This window comes from Colossoma macropomum, unplaced genomic scaffold (assembly GCF_904425465.1).
Source record: "Colossoma macropomum unplaced genomic scaffold, Colossoma_macropomum, whole genome shotgun sequence".
Taxonomy (NCBI): domain Eukaryota; kingdom Metazoa; phylum Chordata; class Actinopteri; order Characiformes; family Serrasalmidae; genus Colossoma; species Colossoma macropomum.
The window spans coordinates 4,981,446-5,008,813 of NW_023494785.1; the positions used below are offsets into that span (position 1 = coordinate 4,981,446).

At 38.7% G+C, this 27,368-nt stretch overlaps 1 protein-coding gene across 1 annotated transcript in view; it reads right to left on the reverse strand.

Annotated features, from left to right (window-relative positions):
* The window catches only part of dpp6a (dipeptidyl-peptidase 6a), a 507,676-nt gene that overhangs the window by 71,688 nt on the left and 408,620 nt on the right, over window positions 1–27,368 (reverse strand). The window contains exons 7-8 of the mRNA XM_036581752.1: window positions 25,610–25,691; window positions 1,636–1,756 (exon numbers count right to left, since the gene is read on the reverse strand). Coding sequence (XP_036437645.1) covers window positions 1,636–1,756; window positions 25,610–25,691 — 203 coding nt within the window. The remainder of the gene's footprint in view (window positions 1–1,635; window positions 1,757–25,609; window positions 25,692–27,368) is intronic.

The following is a 27,368-nucleotide window of genomic DNA, read 5'->3' on the forward strand; positions in this document are numbered from 1 at the left end:
TGAGAGACAGACAGAGACAAAGAGAGGGAAAAACAGACAGAGGAAGATATAAAAAGGCATGTGTGAGAGAGAAAAAGATGGAGAGAGAATGAGTGAGAAAATCAGATATATAAAGAGAGAGTGAAAGAGAGAATAAGAAAGGAGCAAAAGAGAAAGAGAAAAAGAAAGAAACAAAGAAGAGAGGAAGAGTGAGATAAAGAAAGAGAGAAAGGCAGAAATAGTGAGAGTGAGAGCACAGAGAGAAAGAGAGATGTAGAAAGAGATACAGAGGATACAAAGAGAAAGAGAGATAAAATGAAAGAGAGGAAAAGAGAGAAAGAGATGGAGAGGGAGATGGAGGAGGGAGAGAGAGATAGAGATGAAGAGAGAGAGAGATAGAGAGAGAGAGGTAAAGTAAAATCTGGCTGATTGTGTCAGTTAGTCTTTCAAGCATTTGTCCCGTTTACACAGCAGCTTCTCACCGTTTGACGGAATTCGTGCTTTAATAGTTTTAGAACTCACTAATGCTAATGGTGATCTTACACTGATTCACTGGTCCATATAATGTCTTTATAAATCAACATCATTAGAACAACTCAGCCATTTTCACTCACTCAGAGTGAACAAAACAGTCCACAGGTGAAATAAAAAAACACAAAATCATGCACAAACATAATCACAGTGGTTTGGTGTGAAACGCTCTGATCTAGAGAAACTAACAGAGTCAGAATTGTTCACAGTGGTGGTGATAGGAACCAGACGTCCACCTCTAAAAGCTCCCTCACAGAGAGTTACTACATGAAACACTTATGAATTCACTGCCTGATGCCCGAGACACTGTTTACAGCAGTTTTGAGAAAGTTTTGCCTAAAACATACTGTTTGTTTCCAGAGAAAAACAAGTATCTCCAACATGGAGAGGGCAATGTGTTTTTTTCTTTTAATGTACAGTGTTAGAAATAAAGGTACATTTTTATTTATTAAGGTACAAACAATGTAAATGTTTCCTCAAAGGCACAACAGTGGTTTTAAGGTCCAACTGAGAACCTTAAATAAGTTTTTCCAGGTGAAAAGTTTGTATTTGTCATGGGTGGAGTCAATACAACTTAGAAAATATAATTTCAGTTCATTATGGTTCAGTTATGTTCCCTGACTAAAGGTACTGAGATGCACCCTTGAGGAGACCACCCCAGTGATTTCTGAGAGTGTGAGTTATTTAACGTAAAAAGAGATTTTGTTTTATTATTAGTGGTTTTGATGGTAAATAAAATGTCTATATTTTTGTTGAGGACACTGTGACCCCTGGTTCCTATCAGCACCACTGTAAGGAAATCTGAGTCTGTAAGTTTCTCTACAGTGAACCATTTCACACCAAACCACTCTGAATGACTCTGTTTACATCTCCGTGATTGCATTATTGAATTGTTTGGGGAAAATAAGAGGAATTTCCCTTTTAAACAAGAAAAAAAAACTGCAACTGCTTTATTATCATAAATTGATACACTAATTCTTTCATCTTCATTGGTATGAAGAGCAGGAATTACCTAAATAATAGTTTCTTTTCCAAACCATTGATAAAAGCACATACTGCAAAGCTCCGTCCTCAAACGTTTGAGACAGTGTCCTCCAGAGAAATGCTAAATGCTAAATGTCTTACCTTCATAAAGCCAGTCACTGAGGCCGTTGAATATCACTCCCTCTTTGCCGGTGGAAACCAGGCGGATGGAGCGGTTCTCTATGGTGGCCCGGTAGTAGATATTATTCTCAAAGATGAAAATCTGAAATAACGAGAGAGAAGAAGAATAGAATTTCTTTCAATCAGTGGACGAGGAGGCAGATAATACGGTCAGTATCTGAGGCGCAGAGACCTCTAAATGACTTTGCAGAGCTACATGGACGTCTCAGCCTTTGAAATGGATTATGTTTCTATATTTTTCTTCCCAAAATAGGAAACCAAAGACCACTGATAGATTGATATGAAACATCAAAGTATAGAAGCAGGTTCTTACAGAGCCCTGCTGGTGACATCCGGTATAAATTAAATAATGTGTGTTGTAAGGCATGGGAATGAGATAATTAAGTCCTGGCCACGACTTAGTAAGGCATGGTTATGAGATCCTAATGCGTGGCCACTACTTAGTAAGGCATGGTTATGAGATCCTAATGCATGGTCACTACTTAGTAAGGCATGGTTATGAGATCCTAATGCATGGTCACTACTTAGTAAGGCATGGGAATGAGATTATTAAGTTGTGATCACGACTTAGTAAGGCATGGTTATGAGATCCTAATGCATGGTCACTACTTAGTAAGGCATGGTTATGAGATCCTAATCATGGCCATGACTTAGTAAGGCATGGGAACGAGATCCTAATGCATTTGGGCCTGATTCAAGATACATTTGCACGATTCCTAATGGCCTCTCATGGCAACCATTAAGCCAATTACGGTTAGGAAGCAAAACCATCAGGTTTTATTCCTAACGACCCTGCAAACGCAGTTACCTTGTGACAACGTATGTTTTGGTTGTGCTTTTGTCACAACGTTGAAATGTAATTCCTCAGAGAGTTACGACAGCGTTGTTTGACAGCTTTCTAGGAGGTTGTGACAACTTTGACGAGACAGCAAAAGTAATCAGTACTACGTTAACTGTACGTTGTCACAACCTCCTATAATCCTTAATGAGTTCTATTTTAATCAATATTACAGTGTTTGATAACCGGTTCTAATTGTCTTCAGCATGGCTTTCATGAGTTTCAGCGGTAGCCTTTTTGTTTTTTCTGTGAATAAACCCAACATTGATGTCTTATTGTCATGGTAGGTTTTATTCTGAAAGTTTCCATATTTAATTCTCTTATTATCAGTATGGCAATGGTAATATACATTCAGTGTAACTCTTGCTGCCCCGCAGTACATGTTTTGCTGTTTTCCCCTCATATAACTGACAAAAACTCTGCCGTGGCAGAGCCGCACTGATGTCATTAATGGGCTGGCGGTGCATGTCAGGCTGAGAGTTCATATCTGCAGCCAGACCCTTCTCTAAAAATCAGTAAAAAACAAATAAAATAAAACAAAAACAAAATATAAAAAAACTGCTAAAACAATAAGTAATATTAAACCAAGCCCTGCAACAATGGCAGCTTCATCAGTTTTTTGCCCCTTGCCTCTAGAAACAAAACACCCTCTCCCCAACGTTGTCCACTCATGAGCGATTGATTCTGTTGTAGAAACATTTATTCTACTTAATTTGCCACCTTTCTGCCTCATTTCTGGTATAAAACAAGCTTATATTAACCTAAACTGTTGATAGTTTATGTTCACTGAAACGTGTCACATATTGCAGGGGAGGCACCCAAACAAAGCTGTGTTGACAATTTCACAGAAATTACATTTTTAAGCAAAAAAGTTGAGTTTTGTTTTCCTGTGGAGCTTCATGCTTACTAGTGATAAATATGTGGGCCTTGAGGTGGGAAAGGTTGATAGCCCCTGCTTTATAGAGAGCTTATGAAATATGGCATTTTCTGTTAATTTTAGTACACATTTTCTATTTATTTATAGTATTTATAGAGTATGACATTGTAAAAAAACACCATAATGTATAAAATGTGCTGTAACTTTTGCACAGTCCACATTTTGTGTTTTATTGTTTCCAATATGTTGGAAAATATGTCTAATTTATCAATTTGTCAGTATCTCACTGTATCAAATACAAACTTCTCCGGCTGACTTTCAAAGCCCGTCATGGTCTCGCCCCTCAGAGAGCCCCTTCATCCTTACCGTCCCTCTCGCTACCTCAGATCTTCTAGCACTGGACTTCTAGCAGTACCACACATATGACTCCTGTCAGCTGTTGGCAGGTCTTTCAGTGCTGCTGCTCCGAAACTTTGGAACTCTCTCCCACAAAATCTCTTCATGACTGCTCCACCCTCTCTTCCTTTAAGGCTCAACCTAAAACCTTCCTTCTTCTTTCTTCTTTCTCCAAGTCTTAGTTTTTATTTTATTATTAGTTTTTTTGGTGCACTGTGTTTTGCTTCTCATCCTTGGGTTTGTGAAAAGTGCTATATAAATTGGTTGCATTTATTATTATGTTAAATCCAGAAAATAAACAGTAACTGTGCATTAAAATGTGCAGATGTGTGTTCTCCCTAGAGGATGTGTAACTTTTACACTTAAATTAATTAATTTACACTTAGAAAATCAACAACACATAATTCGACCAGGGCACCCAAACTTTTGCGTATGACTGTGTGCTTCAAAACAGCGACAAATTCTACCCACGAAGAGGGAGAAAGAAAGTGATTAAAATAGTATAGATGGAAGTTCTGTAATGTATACACCCAGCCCAGTAATCACAAATACTTCTGATGAAAAAAGTTAGGGTAAAATTATAAAGCACTCAGTAGTCGAGAAATAACAGACTGCTTATTACTACATTATTAAGCAGTATCTATGCTTATTGCTACATTATTAAGCATTATCTATGCTTATTAATACATTATTAAGCAGTAACTACGGTGAATTAAGCAGTAACTACGGTGAATTCTCCCGAGCACTTGTAATGCTCTTATTAAGTCTTATCAAACCAATGATTGGTAATTAAAGGGGCTGCTCATTACAACATTATCGAGTAATAATTAGGGTAAATTTGCCACAACACTATTATGTGTGTACAAACTTAAAATGATGGTTCTTCAATGGTACTTTAGTAAAGAAAATATAGAACCATGAACACTTAAAGAACCCTTTGCATGATTAAAGGGTTCTTTGCATCATGAAACGTTCTTCAGATTGATGGAGAATGTGCTGTAGATGGTTCTATATAACACCTTTTTGAAAATGGCTCTATTTAGCACCAAAATGGTTCTTCTATTGTTATGATGTCAGGCTTGTTATAATAAAAGAAACTTTTTGGTGCTATATAGAACCATGTACATCAATCTGAAGAACTATTTCACCAGGCAAAGAACCAATTAAGCCTGCAAATTGCCTGTATAGAACTCATGGCTCTAAATAGAACTATTCCCTTTACTAAAGAACCCTTGAAGAACCATCCTTTTAAGTATGTAATTTCAATTTTTTTTTCCAAATAGGTTCTACATAGAACCATATATAGCACACTCTCCATCAATCTGACGAATCTTCCATGATGCAAACAACCCTTTAATCATGCAAAGTTTTCTTAAAGTGTTCACGGTTCTATATAGAACCATTTTCTTTACTGAAGAACCATAATTTTTAAGTGTGTATTGCACATCATCTTTTTGCACAGCATTTAGGTGGGTTATTAAGGCTCATCAAGTCAATAGCCAGTGAGCAACTTGTCAAGCCAATAACCACTAATTCACTGTCTGTCTACTACTACATTATTAATCAGTAACTGGGGTGAATTACAGGTCATTCTACAGAAACGCCCACTTTTCTATCTCTCCATAAGAGTCACTGGTGTTACTGATCCTCATTGGTGTTACACATAAGAAAGGAAACACCAGAGACATTTTTAATGAACAATGCATTGTACAAAACGGCTGCTACAGAGCATCAAACCAGATGTTGTCAATCATGGAATATCCACTAAAATATGTAATTTAATCCATTTGTATTCTGTTTTTTCACAGTTACCTCAGAATAAAGTCGGTCACACCAGTGACTTCAGCTAAAAGCTTCATATGAAATCATGAGCTAAATGAGAAAATCTCTGATAACTGAAAGACACAGTGGACTCACCATGTGCTTTTCTTCATAGATCCTCAGAAAACAGGTAAAAGGAAGTCAAGTGATGTCATCAGTGTGACTTTTATTTCAAAATAAGAGTTTTTTTTTACGCGGTAACACCAGTGACACCACTCCTGGGGACACCAACTTTCATTATATATTTTATAATATTTATTTGGCATTTGTTTTCTTTATGTCACTTGAATCATATATTGCAGAAAAACATTTTTTTACCTTAAAATATGGCACCGTTTACACATGACTGTGGGGACGAGCTCTTCTGTGGTGCTTGGAACTCTATATGATTGATTTAAAACCAAAATTGCTAAATTGAGGCTCAAGAAGGTGTAATTATTAAAATAGCATTGTTTATTTTAAAATATAAATAAATTGTAACCCTAACATATATTTAGACGTTTCCATAGAATGACCCTTAAGCATTTTCCAGAGCACCTGTAATGCTCTTATTGAAACCAAGTCAACACTGAGACCAGTAGCGGTTCATTCTAGTTACTGCTTAACAATGTAGTAAGAATCAGCCAGTTGATTATAAAGTACTGCTTTGTAAAGGCTTACTAAGGGCATTATAAGCGCATTATAATTCCTTCCATACAAGTGTTACCAAAGATGCTTTTATGGTCTTATTGCAGTGAACATTTGCAGATTATGCAGAAATCAAATACGCCTTTCCATGTTTGCTGTAAAAGGACTGGTATTTTTGTAATCAGGAGAGTCCCTTAGAGAGGCTGGTAGTGATAGTGCATCAGCTATTGACAGCACAAAGCCTATTGATAGCTGCTTGGCTCAGGAGAAACGGCTGTAATGCCACATTGATCTCTAATCCCTCCTCTACACTCGCTGGTGTAGTGAATCCACATTTATCAGGATGAGAGCCAGACCCACAGTCAGTCCACCTGGCCCTAAATCCCCTCCAGGTGCTTCCACACAAATGGCTTAGGCTCCAGTCAATTTGGTTTACAGGAACTCTTTAGAATTTCCTCGACTTAAATCTCCTCGATGGTGGTAAATAAGCAGTGGAACCGTTCTGAAGATCGGTTCTCGCTCTGCTTTACTGACAAAGAAGCCATAACTTCATACATGACAAACTCCTAATCTACTCTTAAAGACCAGATCACAACAACTTAATGGGTTGGTATATTTTACCACATAGTTCAAGTTTCTAGAACGTTCTTTATTCACACTAGTTCATTTGGACTTTTGGTTCTTTTACTGGAACATTTTAAAATCAAGGTCCAAAATCCAATTTACACAGTTTTACACTCTAATCTTATCCGCAAAGAACCAGGGTTGATCAGCCAAGGCATGTTTGGCATCTGAATTTGCATCTTTAGTTTTGCACTAAAGCTGTGAGGCTAACAAGTAATGAGCCAAAATCATCACACACTCACCTCAGACCATGTTGAGTTGTTTAGTAATCTCAAGCAGACTTTTGATGTGGTTGTTGTCAATGTATGACAGTGATGTAACTCCACTGTGGGTAGCCTGCACTGTAACCTGGCTAGCTCTTACTGTAAGTGTGTTATACAGTTGTGTGCAAAAGTTTGAACACCCTCAGTCAAATCACAAATTCGGTTGATTTCTGTGAAAATAAGTCAGCATAGGTTTCTCAACCACCAGGCCCCAGGTGGGCTGTGACGCACCCTTTAGTGGTCCATGGGCCAATACCGAGGGGGGTGGGTCAGTGGTTCGCAGTAGCCCGGTAATGGCACTTATAAAAATCGGTAAAAACCGAATTAAATAAAACAATAAAAAATAAATATAAAAATCTGCTCAAACAGTAAACAATATTAAAACAAGCCCTGTAACAACGAACGCTTTATCAATTTTTTGCCCCTTGCCTCTAAAAACAAAATTCCCTCCCTCAATGTTTCAGTTGTCCACTTGTGAGTGATTCTGTTGTAGAAACACTACATTTTCCCAGTATAATTCTGACTGCACTCATGCAACTTACTAAAGCTAAGCAAAATTGGGCCTAGTTTCCACTTGTTATTACACATTTCCACTTTGTGTCAGGCCATCTCAGATGAGCTTTAGCCCAGAGAAGTCGGCGGTGTTTCTGGTTGTTGTAATATGGCTTCTGCTTTGCAAAGTACAGTCTTAACTTGCATTTGTTGATGCAGTGACTAACTGTGTTTACTGACAAGGGTTTTCCGATGTAATCCAGAGCCCATGAGGATATTTTCATTACAGAAGCATGTTGGTTTTTAATGCAGCACCATCTGAGGCTCATGGGCATTCACTATTGTTTTTTGGCCTTGCCCTTTATGCAACGACATTTCTCCAGGTTCTCTGAGTCAGTTAATAATGTGGTATGTAGATGGTGAAATTAAATTCCTTGCAATTATTCATTGAGAAATGTTGTTCTTTAACTGCTGGACTATTCGCTCACACAGCTTTTCGCAAAGTGGCGACTGAAGCTTTTGTGAACGCTCCTTTTATATCCAATCATGATAGCATCACCTGTTACCTATTCACTTGTTTGCTTGCGAAAAGTTCCAAAACAGGTGTTTGTGGTAATTTCACAAACTTCCTAGTCTTCATCTCCCAACCTTTTTGGAATGTGCTAAAGGTATTGAATATTGAATTAGTGTATACTTGCAAAAATCCATCAAGTTAATAAGGTAAAACATTAAATATTCCTTCTTTGTGCTGTTTCAAATGAATTACCTGTAAAATACAGATTACAAATCACTGCTTTCTGTGTTTTAATTTGACTTTTACTATGACAACTTTTTTGGAATGGAGTTTATAGTTTCCCAGTATATCTAGGCAGACTGTTCTAGTTTTGAGACCAAAGAATATGTTTTATGACAGCAGGATATACAACACTATCAGAGAATACTTTAAGAATGTCTGAACAGCTGCTGGAAAGCTCACATGCCTTAAAGTGAGCTGAAAATCAAGTGAGGAACAAAACACACGCTCAGAAACACACATCATCTAAACCGCTTATCCTTCTGGGTCACGGTGGGGTGCTGGAGCCTATCTCAGCTGTCATTGGGCGGAAGGCTGCTCAGAAACAATCTTACAAAAATGTAATGTTAAAAAAAATCAATTACATTTTTTTCTTTTCCTTCAAAGTTTCTCCTCTAATTGACCATAAGGGCAAAAATAGCATGGTATGCACTAAAAGCTCTGAAACTGAAATTACTTATCCCACAGTCATTAAACCTAAATTAATTTTGCTGCAAGACATGAAATTGTCTGCAAAGAGGAGACCTATTTACATTTTTCATAACAACCTAATGTAAAAAGCATCTGCAAGGCAGTGTCACCAGTCAGGAGCTAATTTATTCACCTGTGGCAACAGCGATAAAACAGCTTTAACGCAAAGTTCAGCCATCCCCTCAAGCATCTAATTTAATAAAGCTTTTTCAAAATGTATTTTTTAACATTTTGCCTCATCACAGTTTGTATAAATTGGTTCTACATGCAATCCTTTTTATTAGTAATGTGTGCTGGATGGCAAATGAACAATTTAACAATCTGTGGTTTCTCAGCAGATCAATAATAGAAAGTGTTGGGTCATGAAATCACACAAACTTCTCCTCTATGGTGTTTTATTTTTAACATATAGTCACCACCTACACCATACTACCTTTGTTTACCTGTCCTTATCTACTCTCCTGCATCAGGTCTGAATTTACTTACTGAAGCGCTTGGCGGTCACCACTACTATGTAATTTCTTACTATTAAGTGATGAAATATACCTGGTAGTTCAGCTACTCTGTACTTACATACTGAACTTGCAAAGTGGGCTCTGAGTAATACTTATAAATACTACATAATTACCTATTAAATCTGCATAATTATAGCACAGCAGAACACTGCAATATATACCCTGTAGTTTTCACATTTGTTCAAACTATGTGCCAGAAACTATTTGTAATTACTACATAGTTACATATTAAATACTAAGTACTTACTTTCCTGTAAAATAAACCACTACTTCATTAGAAATGCCTTCATGTAATAACTTTGTTTTACATTACTATTTAAGCCAGGGGAGGAGAACTGAGAGCCAGAGTCCAGCACAGTTAGGTTCACTGGCCACTAAGCAGTGACACCCAGAAACACTGCTGTGTCTGATACACTCGTCCCAGCACCACACACACTACCATGTCAGAGTCACTGCTGTGCTGAGAATGATCCACCACCCAAATACTATCTGTAAACAGTGGTCCTGTGGTCAGACACTGACAAATTTTGAATGAGGTAGAGAAACTATGCAGCAACAGATCAGTCTGTAATTCTAAAGATACAGTCTGTAATTGTGAACTTATACTGTGGACCTACAGTCATACGCAAAAGTTTCAACGCCCCCAGTCAAATGACGTGTTTTATCAATTTTCTAAGTGAAAATAAGTGAACACATCCTCTACAGAGAGAACGCGCTTAAATAAGAGATTTTTCCACATATTTTAGTGTATGATTGCAAATTTTTTTAACATTTGGGGAAAAAAATATACAGTATAAAATGTGCCATAACTTTTGCACAGGACACATTTTATGTTTTATGGCCAGTGAGTGGAAGTGCAAGGTAGGTGTTTCTAATAAAGTGGCCTGTGAGCGGACAACAGAAGGTAGAGGCTTCTAATGAAGTGGCCATGGAGTGGACATCCAAGGTGTTTCTAATAAAATGGCCAGTTAGTATAAGTACAAGGTAGCTGTTTCTAAAAAAGTGGTCAGTGAGTGGAAATACAAGTTAGGTGTTTCAAATAAAGTGGCCAGTGAGTGGAAATAGAACATACGTGTTTCTAAAAAAGTGGCCAGTGAGTGGACATCCAAGGTGTTTCTAATGAAGTGGCCAGTGAGTGGTGTTTATAATAAAGTGGCCAGTGAGTGGACATCCAAGGTGCTTCTAATAAAGTGGCCAGTGAGTGGAAAAACAAGGTAGGTGTTTCTAATAAAGTGGCCTGTGAGCAGACAACACAAGGTAGAGGCTTCTAATAAAGCGAAAGGGCAAGGTAGGTGTTTCTAATAAAGTGGCCATGGAGTGGACATCCAAGGTGTTTCTAATAAAATGACCAGTTAGTATAAGTACAAGGTAGTTGTTTCTAATAAAGTGGCCAGTGGCAGCAGAACCCTCAAATGCCTCAATCTGAGTTTAGAAGGACACTAAAATCTAGGACACCACACTAAAAGTGACTGGCCCAGTTCACAAATGCACATATACTCACACGTGCTGTGACACAGACTCGCACTGCATGTGATAACTGAGCTGAAGAGCCCTCCTGTGAACATGAAGGCTTTTTTGGGGAGGACATCTGTTGGAAAAACAGCATGTGTGTGAACAAATGTGTGTGTGTGTGTGTGTGTGTGTGTGTGTGTCGTTAAACCCCTGAGATTAGTTTCAGAGAGGGATTGAGTGAGTGACTCACTCTCTCTGCTGGATTTAGAGCTCAGCTCTACTTCTCTTATATTTACTTTAACATCTTCATCTCTATAGAAATATGAACTCACACGACCGACATACACATGAACATGTACATTTTCTATTACTCATACATGAACTCCAATCACACTAAACCACAATAACCCTTTTTCTGCATAGTACATGTGCAATTATATGTCTTGATACTGAAACACTGCAATTTCCCTTTGGGGTCAATAAAGTTGTATCCATCCATGCATCCATCCATCCATCCATCCATCCATGCATCCATCCATCTATCTATCTATCTATCTATCTACAAGAAAATTCATCTGATTTTTAAAAGATTCTGTATAACTCAGTGGTTGAGATGTAAACAGAGTCATTCAGCGTGGTTTGGTGTGAAATGGTTCACTGTAGAGAAACTTACAGACTCAGATGTCTTTATAGTGGAGCTGATAGGAACCAGGGGTCACCATGACTACAACACAAATATAGACATAACTCTGTAAACTCATGTTTGCACAATTATTTACACTGGAAATCAATTTTTTGAACAAAAAGTGGGGGACCAGTTTGCCCCCTCTCTAATAAAAGTGGGAGCACATGATGCTCCACTTTCTCCATTGCTCAGGACACTATGATCAACATTCGGTATCATTACCGTCAGAATGAAACCTCGTATATGGAGCGTTCTACTGAATTAGTTCAAACTGTGTTTCCACAGTAAAAAAAAACTATTTAAAAAACAATGAACTTCTCATATCTTATATATTTACAAAGATTATGATCTATTTAAACTCAAGACACTAATTGAGACAGTAATAAGTTAAATATATGCAAAATCATCATTTATAGGGCGCGTTCTGTTGGGAGGTGTCGGTCCCAAACACTAACTTAACAATAACACATATTTTTTTTTTATGTCTTTTCAGTAACACTTTCTATGAATGTCACATTTGTATGCATCTATAAACACATTCATAACATGTTATAATGCATTCACAATGCATCATAAACATGGATATAAATATTTATAAAAATGCATTACACATTACAGCCATACTTATTATGCATTATAAATTGTTAACATAACGCATTATAAGTACTGTTCATAACAGTTTATAAGAGCTCATAAGTCGTATTTGTCCGCTCTAAGTAAAGTGAAGCGTACTGTACTAAAGCCTCCTCCAGTGTTAAGAGTGAGGCTTCAAGTTGAAGTATTTACTGAAGGATTTACTGAAACACTAAAACATTCACAGTAAAGCACATTACAGGCTTCAAATGTCAGAGTTTAAACTAGAGCTGCCATCAGTGTTTTACCCAATGTGGGAAAGTCAATGTACACCACCGTTAGCCTGGCACTAACTTAACACTGCATGTCTAATAGAATGCTAGCAGAAATTTGCATTACTGTACTGTAGTGTAGTGTTACAGAGTGAAGGTTACAGAGTGAAGGGCGTAAAAAGACTTTGTATTTGTCTTTACTTCACTTTTGGCACTGACAGTATAACGTTAAGTATAACGTTATTAATACTACTTAGAATACATTACAGTAACAATTCATAATGTATAATAAACATGGCTATCAAGTGTAATTCAGTGTAATTCATTTTTATAAATATTTATAACCATGCTTATAATGCCTTATTGCATTATAACATGTTATGAATGTGTTTATAGATGCCTACAAACATGACATTCATAGAAAGTGTTACCGTTTTTTCTTTTCAATTTCTTTTCAAGTGAAGCTGAAAGATTTAGATTTATTACAAGTTTAATGTTTAATTCTAAAAATTGCTAAAAAAAAAATGCTGTCCCATTTTTTTCATGTCACCACCGAAACACAAAGAATTTTAGTCCATAGGTGGAGTCTTATTTTAGCCACATCCTTGTGGCTAAATGTGTCACAAAGTCTGAAAATCAGTGTGGATTGTGAAGAATTGTCCCTACTGAAACACATATTTTCTGCAATTAAGAATTTTTTGTATTTTAATAAAAATATGATGATTCTATGTGTGTATAATTGTTCTAACCTGTGTTTGCTAGTCCTGTACTAGCGTTTTTGAGTTCTGCTCAAAATGAGCTAAAATTGTCACTACCGAAACAGTCACTACTGAAACATTTGGTAAAGTTTCGGTAGTGTTATCATTGTTTTGGTAGTGACAAAATGGAACGTTCAATCATTTATTTTAATGAAATAAACATAATTAATGTGTAGGGTCACTCAAAGCTAAAGGATTTAGAAGTTAAAAGTGTGAAATGGGGTTTTAATTCTGAACCAACTCAGATGAAAAAAATCAGATAAAAATTAACTCTGAACTCAATTCTGGATGATCCATATTCTAAAATGTAGTTTTACAGGAGACGGAAAAAGGTTCTTAATTTTCAATGTACGTTAATATAACCAGATTTTAAGCCTTTTGGATTATTTCTGTTGGTCAGTTCATGATGAAATCCTAACACAATCTAAGTGGTAAAATTGTATGTAAAATTTAGTTTTTATGTAAAATTATGTAAAAATATTTAAAACAACAAAAATAAAACTGGTGGTTTTGATAGTAAATAAAATGTCTATATTTGTGTTGTAGTCATGGTGACCCCTTTTCCCTATCAGCACCACTGTAAAGATATCTGAGTCTCTACAATGAATCATTTCACACCAAACCATTCTGAATGACTCCGTTTACATCTTAATGATTGTGTATGCAGATTTATGCCTGTGTTCCACGCAAATATTTGTTTATGTACTTGTGTGTTATTAGTATGTATGTGTGTGTGTGTGTGTGTGTGTGTGTGTGTGTGTGTGTGTGATTAAGTTAGCTGCCACATGCAGAGGGGTCTGCAGACAGTGGTCTAACAGGAAGTGACAGCACTAATCTGGGTTATTTCATGACTAATGACAGGAAAGGCTGGGCCATATCAATTCAGCAGCAGCTCTAATTAATCCACTGCTGAGATTACAGGTAATTAATTGCATTGTGCTGCTGGGAGAGATTCTTCATGATGAGTCTGTCTGCTCACACACTGCATACACACACACACACACACATACACACACACACACACACACACACACACACACACACACCTCAGAGCTTTTAACTGACACTGGCTCAACTCTCTCACAGAGAGCGTGGCCAATGCACTGCTGTTGTAAACATAAGAGGCCTAATATCTCCCACTCAAATGATATTTATGTTTATGTAAGGATGAAAATGAATTAATATATCATTTATTTGAATCAGGAAAAAGGTCAATAAATGCTATGGTACTGTCTGTTCTCACAGCTGCCGAGTGGGAGGAGGTACAGAAGCATAAAGTCCAGAACCAGCCGGTTCTGAGACAGTTTCTTCCCCCCGGGCCATCAGGCTGCTGAACAGCCAGGAGTGCTGGTGTATCGGTCTATAGGCCTGTCACTGCACCTCTGAGTCATCATCATGATGATCTCCATGGACAATCCACACAACATCCACACCTCATCCACATTTCAAACAGACTCTGATCTTACTGCACATATAGATTGACATCCTGTGTATTTATGTGTATATATATATATATATATGGTTGGGACATATATAGGGTTGAGACAGACTTACAGCTGATGTTAAGGCTCCCAAGGTGGTTTAATTTTTGTTGAAAGGACAAAATGGCTCTTCTTAACATTTCGGGTTGGCGACCGCTGAGCTAAGCCTACCAGTAAGGGGTGATCAGCGTGTGACCGTTTGCTCGAACTGTCCGCGGCTCAGTCAGGATTGCACAGTCGCCACCAGCCAGGTTAACGACTGCGTTCTATGGTTCAGATTTTGAGAAAATTGCCTGAAGCCTGTAGCGAAAATTATCGCTATAGCTACACAAAAATTTGTAGGCGCTACAGATAGTAGCTACATTTCATAAAACTGTAGCGGCTACAGCTACTAGTTAGAAAAAATTTTGTAGTACTTAACTACAAAAAGTAGTGCGCTACTTAGCTACTCCCCCAACCATATATATACGTGTGTGTATATATATATCAGCGTGTGATCATTATATATATATATAATTTGACTCACAAATTGCATATTGTGTTTGACTAGTTTTTTTATTGTTTCCTTTGTTTTATTTTCTTGTTAGTTGCATTTTTATTGCATTTTTACTTTTGATTTATACGTTTATCTTGTCTTGTAATTATTAATCTAGCCCTTTTCTGCTGTTTATTATTTGTTTACTATATTTTATTTTTATTTTTGATTATTTTGTTCTCTTTTTCCTCTGTTGTTTTTATTTTGTATTATGAAGCACTTTGAGCTTCATTTTGAATATATGAAAGGTGCTATATAAATAATAATAATAATAACAATAACAACAATAACAATAATAACAATAATCATCATTATTTTTATTATATGTGGAAATGTGTATAAATGTACATATACATATTTACTATATAAATGTTCATAGCTTTTATTTAATAATCTATATTACTGTTACAAACACTGTACATTGTAAATAGTGGAATACTGGTGTATACGAATGTGTATATTGTGTATATGTGTATATATTTAGGGTCTAATATGCATATATATTTTTTCTTTTATATTTCTGTATTTAAGTACTACAAGGGGGCTAGGCACCTAAGATTTTCATTCACTTTCATAGCTGTGTAAACATGATGTGACAATACACATGATTTGATTTGATATATAACAATAATATAATAATAACTGCAGGGGGAATATATCGCTGCTGTTGAAACAAAACCGTGTATCTCCCTCTTTGATGTTTTTCAGCTTCTGATATAATTCGCTCCTACTGTTTTCAGCTGTCACATAGTTTAGTCCATGTTCATAGATAACATTGTGTCATGCAGTGCCAGAACCCACAAAGTCTATCAGAGATACTGAACAACTCCACACAGTTTGAGGTCACTGACTGATGACTAGGCATGCAGTTATACCCATGCTAATTGGTGGGGTATAAGATTCCATTACCTGTTAGCTACATTGGCCTTGTAGCGCAAACCTAAAGCAGCAAACCTCAGACACCAACACGTCTTAATCAGAGGATGTGAGTGGAGCGGAGCGGCAGAGATTTCTGCTCCCTGCTCAAACCAGGCTGTAATCACTCAGCTCTGGGTTTTCTGGGTTTTCTGTCACACTCCTCGATCAATCCTTGCTCAAATATCAAGAAAACCCGCTCCATATGACTCATTCTTATGATGTTTATTTTATGTCTTCAACATACGGACAAGATACCACACACTTCATCTCATGAATTATAAAATTGATGGGCATTATCAAATGCAAAACTAATTAAACATTCTTTGCTACTCAGACTTTTCAAGGTAGGTATGGGCTTAAAATGACGGTCCAATCACAAGCCAGAAAACTGTCGAAGGTGAACAAATGCACGTCACTTCATCATTCGTGCAGCTAAATGACCTGAGACTAAAGGCCACTGCACATCGGACGAGCTGCACAGTGTGCAAAAATTCGGAACCATTGTTTTCTGTACTGTAATATTTTAAACTAATGTTGAAACCTTTTCTCTGTTCATGTTGCTCTTTTGTTATTGGTTGCTATCCAGTGTTGACCAGAGGAGGATGGGTTCCCTTTCTGAGTCTTGGTTCCTCTCAGTGTTTCTTCCTCTTACTCTTAGGGAGTTTTTCCTTGCCACTGTCGCCATTGGCGACGCTCATGGGGGCTCAGACCCGGATTTTTCTGTAAAGCTGCTTTGTGACAACACCTGTTGTAAAAAGCGCTATATAAGTAAACTTTGCCTTGACTTTTAGCGGTGGTACACAAACCGGCACTGACATTCTGTGTCAATGTGTGGTGGCGCTCAGTGACTTCAAGCACGTCACTCAGCATTTTACCATTACTACATCAAATTAAAGCCATACGAAGACCACAGAAAGCCACACAGAGGACAGCAGTCAGTCTTTTATATAAACAGACAAATGCTAACGGTCTGTTACCCCAGCTGACGTTACTAGCCTCGTCTTTTTTTCACCTCCTATCTTTCACGTAGTCTCTAAAGAGGCAGTGAAGCCAAGCAGGATAAATGATGTTGAAAGCTTTATTTCATTCAATTTCTAGGAGTAGACAACGAACTTGAACGTCTTTAACGACGTTTATTGGCACTCTCACTGCATGCATTCTAAAGCAGTGCTCCGTTGCACGATGCGATGCCCTGCAGTGCGTCCGCTGTGCGGTGGCCTTAATTACGTGCAGTATTGGCAGAACTTTATTGTGATGAGTGAGAATTTCCAGTAAAGCTCTGCTGATTGGTTCCACAGTGCAAACACTGTGTATGAATGGGCGTCGTGTGTGAGCTGTAGAATCACAGCCGCATCACTCATCACACACTGTCAGTCAATGTGGAAAAAAAGGGACTAGCTCATGGGATGGAACAGCATGGGAGAGAAACCTGATGATGGACAAAATCACGGTGGTCCGCTCTCCGCTCTGCACCACTCTGCCACTCACATACTCTGGTCTTAACCGATCAACTAAATTTCAAGTAAGGAGAAAATTGTGTATTTAATTTTCAACCAAAATCACATTCATTGACAGTGTGGGTTGTTGTGTGCAGCTCTATTTATCAGTGGATTTTTGGCTTTTTGACAGGGGAAGTGGGGGAGCTGAGGGGGATACAGCCCCAAACTGTTTACAAAATAACTTCAGAAATAAATAAAAACGATAGAACTTAACTTTGAAACGTAATCTGAGTGTAGTGAAGAGCTCTGTGTGTGTCTTAGGGTAGAATTTGTAATTTTGAATTGCGTTTTTATTTATTTCTTTCCAAAATCTTGCACTGTTTAAGGGAATGATGGTGTTTAGGCAAGGCAGCTTTATTTATACAGCACGTTTGACCACACACTGTGGACATTCAAAGGGCTTTACAAATGAGAAAATACAAAGATAATTCAAAGTAAAAATTAAAAAGACGTAGGAGAATAGAAATTAAAAACAATTAAAACATGATTAACAACAGCAGATTTAAAAGAGAAGAAATAAGCATTAAATTAAAAATCTGGTTAAAAATTAAATTAGGACAGTAAAGTGTCATCTTTTTTATTTTCAAGGTCTTTTTATTAAAGATTTCACAAAATACAAAAGACAAACACTCCCATACCCCCGAACCCACCCATACCACCCACCCTCCAGACCGTCATCAACAAGAGAAACTGTATAGATTCTTTACAGCTTTTAGAAAGAACTGAAATATTGTAATTTAAAATAAATACATATTATGGAGCAACATTTTCGGCTTTCAGTTTATCCACACATATCAAGAAGGGCTGTCAAATCCTATAAAATCTCTACAGATCCTTGAAGAGAGTATCTCATCTTCTCCAACTTGAGATATTGCATAATCTCTTTGATCCACTGAGAATAATTAGGGGGAAGAGGGTCCTTCCACCTACGCAATATTAACCGCCTGGCCAACAAAGTACAAAAGGCCAATATGTTGCATTTATAATTATTTATTTGGGTATCTGGTGGTGCAACACCGAATAATGCAATATAAGGAGGGTAGCTTATTGGTTCTTCCAAAATTTTAGAGAGAGTATAAAAAATAGATTTCCAAATATGATATAATCTTGGGCAAAACATAAGTAGTAAACTCGCAGGGTCTTGCTTGCACCTATCGCATGTACCCTGTTAGAAATAAAGGTTCTGTGCAGGTACATCTTTTGTTCACCAAGGTACAAACAATGCAAATATTCCCTTAAAGGTACAACAGTGGTTTAAAGGTCTGATTGTGAACCTTAAATAAGTTTTTCCAGGTGAAAAGTTCGTATTTGTATCTTTTCATAACCAAATGTTTTAAACAGAACAGTAAAATAAAAGCCTGGAGGCGAGACGGGGTGTGTGGAGTCAGTACAGCTTAGAACATATCATTTCAGTGGATTATGGTTCAGTTATGTTCCCTGACTAAAGGTACTGAGATGTACCCTTGAGGGTCCCACCCCAGTGACAAGAGGGGGACTGACCCAGAGACAGTTTACTACCTTTATTTCTGAGAGTGTAGAGTCCAAATCAGGTCTAATTTTGGACAGTCTAAACTTATTATGCCACAAATCACCAACCTGATTGGTCGCCTTTCGCTTCATCTGCATAAAGTTTATCCAGGTGGAGAGCGAGCAGAGCGAGCAGAGTGAGCAGAGCGAGCATCAGCAGGTTGATGTGTCAGATATACAGTTTGTAAGCCCCGGTCTGTGGCCTGTGCAAAAGTTACAGCATATTGTATATTTAATCCTCCTAACGTGTTAAACTGATCACATACATAGAAATTGTGCCCTTATTGTGTGGAAAAATGCCGTATTTAAGTGTGTCTCTGCAGAGGCTGTGTTTAATTCATTTTCACTTAGAAAATCATCAAAACATGTAACTGGTCATGCATAATGTAACTGTAACTGTCACTGACGTAACTAGAATTGTAACTAACGTAAATGTAACTGTCATATCAATTTGCACAGCATTGCTGCATACATCACGTATACCAGCAGCCCCCACTTGAAACACCTCCCCACATCCCAGATCTGATTTTTTTTGGTGCTCCACAGGGACGAGTCCAGCCTGTCCTGCTTTCACTCTCCTTATGTAAACGGCTGCCCTTCTGGTGATCCATCTGTTAAAGTTCTAATATTCGCAGATGACACCAGATGATTGGTTTCATCTCCATTGATGGTCTGATTCTCTTTGTAGAATCACAACAGCCTGCAAATCAATGCTATCAGCGCTGCTGAAACAGCCATTGACTTCAGGAGAATCACTCACGGCTTCTTCCTCTGGAGATCGATGGACCACGAGGCAGTGAGTCAAACTGTTTTGGGCTCATGATTTCAGAAAAGATGAGAATATGTTATTCACCATAAAGGCAACCCAACATATGTACCTCCGAAGGCAACTGACAGGCTTCACTATTCTGTGTATTCTGTTTTGTCTCCTTTTTATGTTGCTATCATTGAACTAACTGTGCTGTCATGCATCTCAGTCTAGTTCAGGGCTGCGTCTGCACTGTCCAGTCCTGCAGGCTTCATCAGGGCCTTTTTCACGCAGCAACAATTAGGACATTTTCCTAATGATCACCGATTTTGATAGGAAATGTTGGTAGTATTTTACTTTAGTGACCATAAGGTGGTAATGACATGGTGATATTACAGTAACCAGATGTACTTGAACCTAAAAATTACATGCTAATTTTGTAGTTGTTAATAGGTAATAAGGTAGTACTTATAGTGGTAACTAGTTGCTAATAAAACGAATAATGATGGTAACAAATTCTATTTAACTTTGAATAAAATGTTCATTTTCCAGCTGATGCAAAACTATTTTTTCACATGTATAGAAATAAGATGCCCAGCATTCTTTCTACTTACTCAACAAACCACCTCAATTCTTAAAAAAAAAAAAAAAAATATTTGGGTTATTACCTCAAAAACATCTGCTGAAATGATGTGGTGTCAGTGCTAATTCACTAATTTGTACTTTGTTTTGTACATATTACGTCTTTAAATACTCACGCACAGTGTGATGTACAGACACAGTCACAGGCTGTAATTAAGTAAGTAAAACTCAAACTGTTTCAAATCAAGTGAAAACATCAGCTCTTCAGAATAATCTGGCTAACTGCACTGAAATTATGACTGCAATTATACCATAAAATGCACTTTATTATAATCACTCTTGGTTGTGCGATGACTTTTATATGTCGGCCCTCCTACAGACAGTGTGATTACTTCAGGAACAGATGAGGTAAACATGCTAAGATTACACAGAATCAGGGCTGGAAATACATCACGTTCCCTATGTGTTACCTGTTAATAAAATATTATAACTCTATATAGAACGATGTAGGAAATATTCTCTTAAGAAAGTCTTGATTGTTGTCTCATGTAGGCCATGGGTTATTTGTCATGTAGCCTATTGATATCATATTACTCTTTACAATTTAACATAAATGACATTAGATGCAAAGTCGTGTGCAAAAGTTTGAACGCTCCTACATTCGTACACTCTCAGAAATAAAGGTAGTAAACTGTCTCTGGGGCGATGCCCCTCTCATCAATGGGGTGGGACCCCCAAGGATACATCTCAGTACCTTTAGTCAGGGAACATAACTGAACCATAATCCACTGAAATGATATGTTCTAAGCTGTACTGACTCCACACACCCCGTCACGTCTCCAGGCTTTTATTTTACTGTTCTGTTTTAAAACATTCGGTTATGAAAAGGAACAAATACAAAACTTTTCACCTGGAAAAACTTATTTAAGGTTCACAATCAGACCTTAAAACCACTGCTGTACCTTTGAGGGAACATCTACATTGTTTGTACCTTAATAAATGAAAAATGTACCTGAACAGTACCTTTATTTCTAACAGTGTACATCAGGTTGGAAATGTGTGTCTATCTGCGGACTTTTTTATGCTATATTGCAGTTTCAATAATAATTGTTTAAATGTGAATTTCCATGGGACTCCCGAGTAGCACAACCGTCTAAGTGCTGGCCCCTATCATCAGGAGGTTGTGAGTTCAATCCCCAGTGATGCTACAGCCACCCATGGCCGGGAGTCTAAAAGAGCACGACTGACCTCGATCTCTGGGTGGGTAGGATGGTCCCCCATCTCCTCCCATCACCCAGCGCAATGCTAGCTTGTGCTAGCTTTCGCCCTCCTAGTGCTGGTGGTATGTATGACTGGGGGCGTCCTAACTAGTGGGTGGAATTGGACACTTCTAAACTAGGAGAAAATTGGGGGAAAAAAGATGAATTTTCACATATGACCATTTGATGATCAGATCAGTTTGTGAATCTATTGTTAAAGGCTGAACCGCATATAAGATATCAGAGCATGCTGTTTACATGACTGCTTAAATAATCAGATTACTGCCGAAATCAGATCATATTTCTGCTGAATTCTACAGATTTCAGGTATTTAAATGACGAATATTGTGACCGAGGAAATGCAACACATAGCAAAAGCACCACTGCAAGTGTTAACAATGCTCCAAAACAACTCAGTACACACCCTGAAGCCACAGGGGCTGCTGCAGTACCCCATTGCCCCCTCTTCCAGCGGTTATGTCAGATGTATATAAATCTAGAGCAGCTAAAAAGATCTCTGATGATCACTCTCATCCTGGGAAGCCCTTTTTCATTGCCTCCCCTCTGGTAGAAGGCCGAGGGCTATAAAAATAAGACTTCTCTCCATGCGCAGTATTTTTCACCCCAAGCTGTGACTCTCATGAATCAGGCACCTTCTTCTACTCCTGCTTTACTGTGGTTGAGAGTGCTCTTGCTTCACAGCCCTGTCTTCTGAGAAAATGGTCTGGAAAACTGCACATCGGTCCAGACAGCCCTTCTAACGAGGGACTGCAGCTACAGTACTTTAAGGTGCACCAATGCTGACAAAGGCATTCAAACAGTTTGCACAGTCTCCAATAAAAAGCACTGACCAACAGAATGAGATGCTTTAGAGCAGCTGCACATGAGCCTAAGGTCACCACACTCAGTGCCAAGCATCAGCTAGAGAGGTATAAAGTCCCCCTGTATTAGACCGTGGAGCAGTGGAACTCTATAAGCTGTAGCTACTATGAGTCAGAAATCTCTTACTTAACTGCCCAGAAGATCTCCCCATTCATACTCTACACTCTTAAAAAAGATGGTTCTTCAAGGGTTCTTTAGTAAAAACAATGGTTCTATATGAAACCATGAACACACGAAGAGCCATTTCATGCTTAAACGTTTTTTTGCATGGTCAAATTATTATTCAGATTGATGGACAAAGTGTTGTTGGTCCACTATTATCTTAAATAGTCCTGACAATTATTTAAAAAGCTGATTAGTTCAGTAAAATTAGCTTATTACTGACCTGTTCACTAACCAATCAGCACTCAGTAACAGCAATACCAACCAATCAGCACTCAGTAACAGCAATACCAACCAATCAGCACTCAGTAACAGCAATACCAACCGATCAGCACTCAGTAACAGCAATACCAACCAATCAGCACTCAGTAACAGCAATACCAACAAATCAGCACTCAGTAAGAGCAATACCAACCAATCAGCACTCAGTAACAGCAATACCAACCAATCAGCACTTAGTAACAACAATACAAACCAATCAGCACTCAGTAGTGGTGATGCCAACCAATCAGCACTCAGTAACTGCAATACCAACCAATCAGCACTCAGTAGCAGTAACGCCAACCAATCAGCTCTAAGTAGCTGTAATACCAACCAATCAGCACTCAGTAACAACAATACCAACCAATCAGCACTCAGTAACAGCAATACCAACCGATCAGCACTCAGTAGCAGTAATACCAACCAATCAGCTCTAAGTAGCAGTAATACCAACCAATCAGCACTCAGTAACAGCAATACCAACCAATCAGCACTCAGTAACAGCAATACCAACCAATCAGCACTCAGTAACTGCAATACCAACCAATCAGCACTCAGTAACCGCAATACCAACCAATCAGCACTCAGTAGCAGTAATGCCAACCAATCAGCTCTAAGTAACAGTAATACCAACCAATCAGCACTCAGTAGCAGTAATATCAACCAATCAGCACTCAGTAACAGCAATACCAACCAATCAGCACTCAGTAACAGCAATACCAACAAATCAGCACTCAGTAAGAGCAATACCAACCAATCAGCTCTCAGTAGTGGTGATGCCAACCGGTCAGCTCTAAGTAGCGGTAATGTCAACCAATCAGCGAGTGATTAAAGAAGTGAGTTCTGTCATATTTGTGAAAGCTGATAGTTGGTAAATGGAAAGATCAAAGGTCATCAAAGGAGGAGGACATCAAAGGTCAAAAACTCAATCATGCATGCCTTTGTTTTATTTTTGCACATTTCTCCTGGGTATGGCCCGAGGGGAGACAGTGCTCCTCCTGGGACCGCCCACAGATCCACACAAACCACAGCTTATTATAATACAGAGGAGCCTCTGAATATTAGACCCAGCTGTGGTAAATTTTGGGAGCAGAGCTGTATGATATGAACAGAATTCCACACTGCAATTAAATTCACGAATACCGCATGTACAGTGTAAATTACAATATACTGAAAATGGTGAACCCTCAGTGTGACATTCGGCAGACGGGTCTGAATTACTTTTAACCAAAACGATCTATGCGTGTTAGATCATCTGAACACGCTGATTGATCTAGACACCAACGGGAACTCATCTAGAGTGTCTGAGACGGGTCAGAGCACAATATCACATATAGTGATTTGTGAGAGGCTCTGTAATATCAGTAGTGCCAAGAGCAATATCACAAAAAAGAGGAGAACCTTTCAGAACAGTGTGAATTAGAGAGAACATTCCAGAACAGCATGAATGGGGGAGAACATTCTAGAACACTGCAAATGGGAAATAATTATTTTGAGAATAATTATTTATGTGAAGAAATGATTTGATACTTAAACAATCACACACAGGAATAACAGACTAACGCAGCCTCTGGGTTTGTTGGTCATTTGGTGGAGAATGTTGGGTCGGGTGCTCTGGACTTTAGATTGAGGGCTAAAACCAGATAAGGCGTAGTGAGGAGAACAGCCACTCAATAAGGTCTTCCAGGTTTGTGGAGGGTTTGTGGAGGGTTTTCTCAAGCGAGTCCAAAACGAATGAGTTCATATTGAGCTTTTGTGTGAAACTGTAGTAAAAGTGTAGAACAGCATAATATGTTATATTTTTGAGAGCCTTTGAACTCCAGTTGAGTATGTATATTCTCATGTATATTCATAGTGTCTGTAAGTACAAATTGCTTCACTCAGCTGATGAGCTGATCAGCTCATCCACCAATCAGCACTCAGTAGCAGTAATGCCAACCAATCAGCTCTCAGTAGCAGTAACGGCAACCAATCGGCGCTCAGTAGCAGTAATGCCAACCAATCAGCTCTCAGTAGCAGTAACGGCAACCAATCGGCGCTCAGTACCAGTAATGCCAACCAATCGGTGCTCAGTAGCAGTAATGCCAACCAATCAGCACTCAGTAGAAGTAATGCCAACCAATCAGCACGCAGTAGAAGTAATGCCAACCAAACAGCACTCAGTAGCAGTAATGCCAACCAATCAGCACTCAGTAGAAGTAATGCCAACCAATCAGCACGCAGTAGCGTAATGCCAACCAAACAGCACTCAGTAGCAGTAACGCCAATCAAGCAGCACTCAGTAGCAGTAATGCCAACCAATCAGCACGCAGTAGAAGTAATGCCAACCAATCAGCATGCAGTAGCGTAATGCCAACCAATCAGCACGCAGTAGCAGTAACGCCAATCAATCAGCTCTCGGTAGCAGTAACGCCAACCAATCAGCGCTCAGTAGCAGCAATACCAACCAATCAGCTCTCAGTACCAGTAACGCCAACCAATCAGAAGTGGGCAGGCTCCCTTTACACTGCCTCTGCTAAAACTTAATCCAGAGGAAATGTGACACTAAAGAAAGACCCCTGCTTATACCTGTGTATAGAGAAGGCACTTGACGCTGTAGGTGTGAAAGACTGTGGGATCCTTACCAGCTGCTGCCCCTGTGGCCCCCATCCAGCATACTGAAGATGAGCGTTTCGCACTTCTGGAGGATTCAGCATCCACGTTTCCCTGTGAAGAGCACACCACACATCAACAATTTGATTGGTCGCCGCTCAGTTCATTTGCATGAAGTCCGTTCAGAATGAGAGAGCAAAGCGAGGATGTGCATCAGCGGTTTGATGTGTCAGTTATATGCATATACAGTTGCCTCTCGCCTCATTATAGCACATTACGACACGCTCTGTTTAATGTGAATTACCAAAAAAATCAACATGGGAAAAAGGCAAACAATGCTGCATGACATCATTTTTCACATCACATATTTGCTGCTTAAAAGCACCAAACCTAAATTATAATACCTTCCCGCATCCCTGGGCAGCGCATCTGTAACCATTCTATGCAATAACCTTCTGTGTGGGAGCTTTTAGAGGCACTAAACTCGACTCTTCAAACCACTCTGAATGACTTCGTTTGTGCATTAATCATTTATTTAGGCAGAATTTAAAAAAAAAAAATGGTGGAATTCCTCTTTAACTCCTATAAATGTGTCTTATGTTTTCAAATGGTGTTAAAAAACAGAACAAATGGAGTTAGACGGTTTTCATGACCAAATACAGGCAGATGAACAGACTGACAAGCAGACTGACAGACGGAGACAAGCACACAAAGCCAGAATACAGATAAACCCATAAACACAGAATGCTGGACAGATAAAGACAGACAGACCTGTCACGCTCTCCTGTTCCCGATCTGATGGCCTGTCTGCTGCCTTTCTACTGACTGCTGCAGTTCTATTGTCTTACCAAAGCCCAGATATCAGCCTGAACTCTGAAAATCCCAAATTATGAGCACTGTATGCTCATAAGTTTGAGCACCGCTACTGTAGTGCAAATTTACATGAATACTGTAGCGACCTGCTACTGGCTGGCACTGGCCTCTAGACCAGGGTTTCTCAAGCACCCTTTGGTGGTCCTTGGGCCAATACTGAGGGGCGCCAGTGGTCCACAGTGGGCCGGAGATGGCATATTGTCATAAAAATCAGTGGGAAAAAAAATAACAAATGTGTTTTAAGAACAATATACTTAATTTCCATTCTGTTGATAAGTTTTATGTTCACTGATATGTGTTGCATATTGTGTGGATAGGCACCCAAACATAGCTGTGTTGAGAATTTCCCAAAAATAGATTTTTTTTTTTACTGAAAAATTAACTTGTGGGCCTTCGTACTTTCTAGCGATAAACAGTGGGGGTGGGCCTTGAAATTGAAAAGGCTGAGAACTCCTGTTTGAGACACTCGTGAGGAGAATCACGGGAGGTGTGCACCTTCTGGAAAAGGGTCTTCAATGTTGTTTATGTTCATCAGTTGAAGGTATGTGGTATGAGTTTATTGTGTTGTGCTGTGTGTGGGGGTCACTGTGTGGGTGAAGTGTATGGTGAATGGTGGCCTCCCCTGTGCGTTCAGTGCTCTATATGTGCCTGTCTTCCCTGCAGCCAGGTGCACCTGCTGGATGTAAGTTCAATCGTAAGATCTCAAACTTTTCGTTGAGAGTAGTTAGTTTAAAACTAGCGACACAGAATTTCAGTTGCACCACAAACACTTACGGTACATCTTAATTTTTACCCCGATTTTCTCCCCAATTTAGTCGTCTCCAATTCCACCCTGGTAGTTAGGACTCCCCCAATCACACGATGCTATCAACGCTAGGAGGGTGAAGGCTAACACAGGCTTCCTCCGAGACCTGTGAA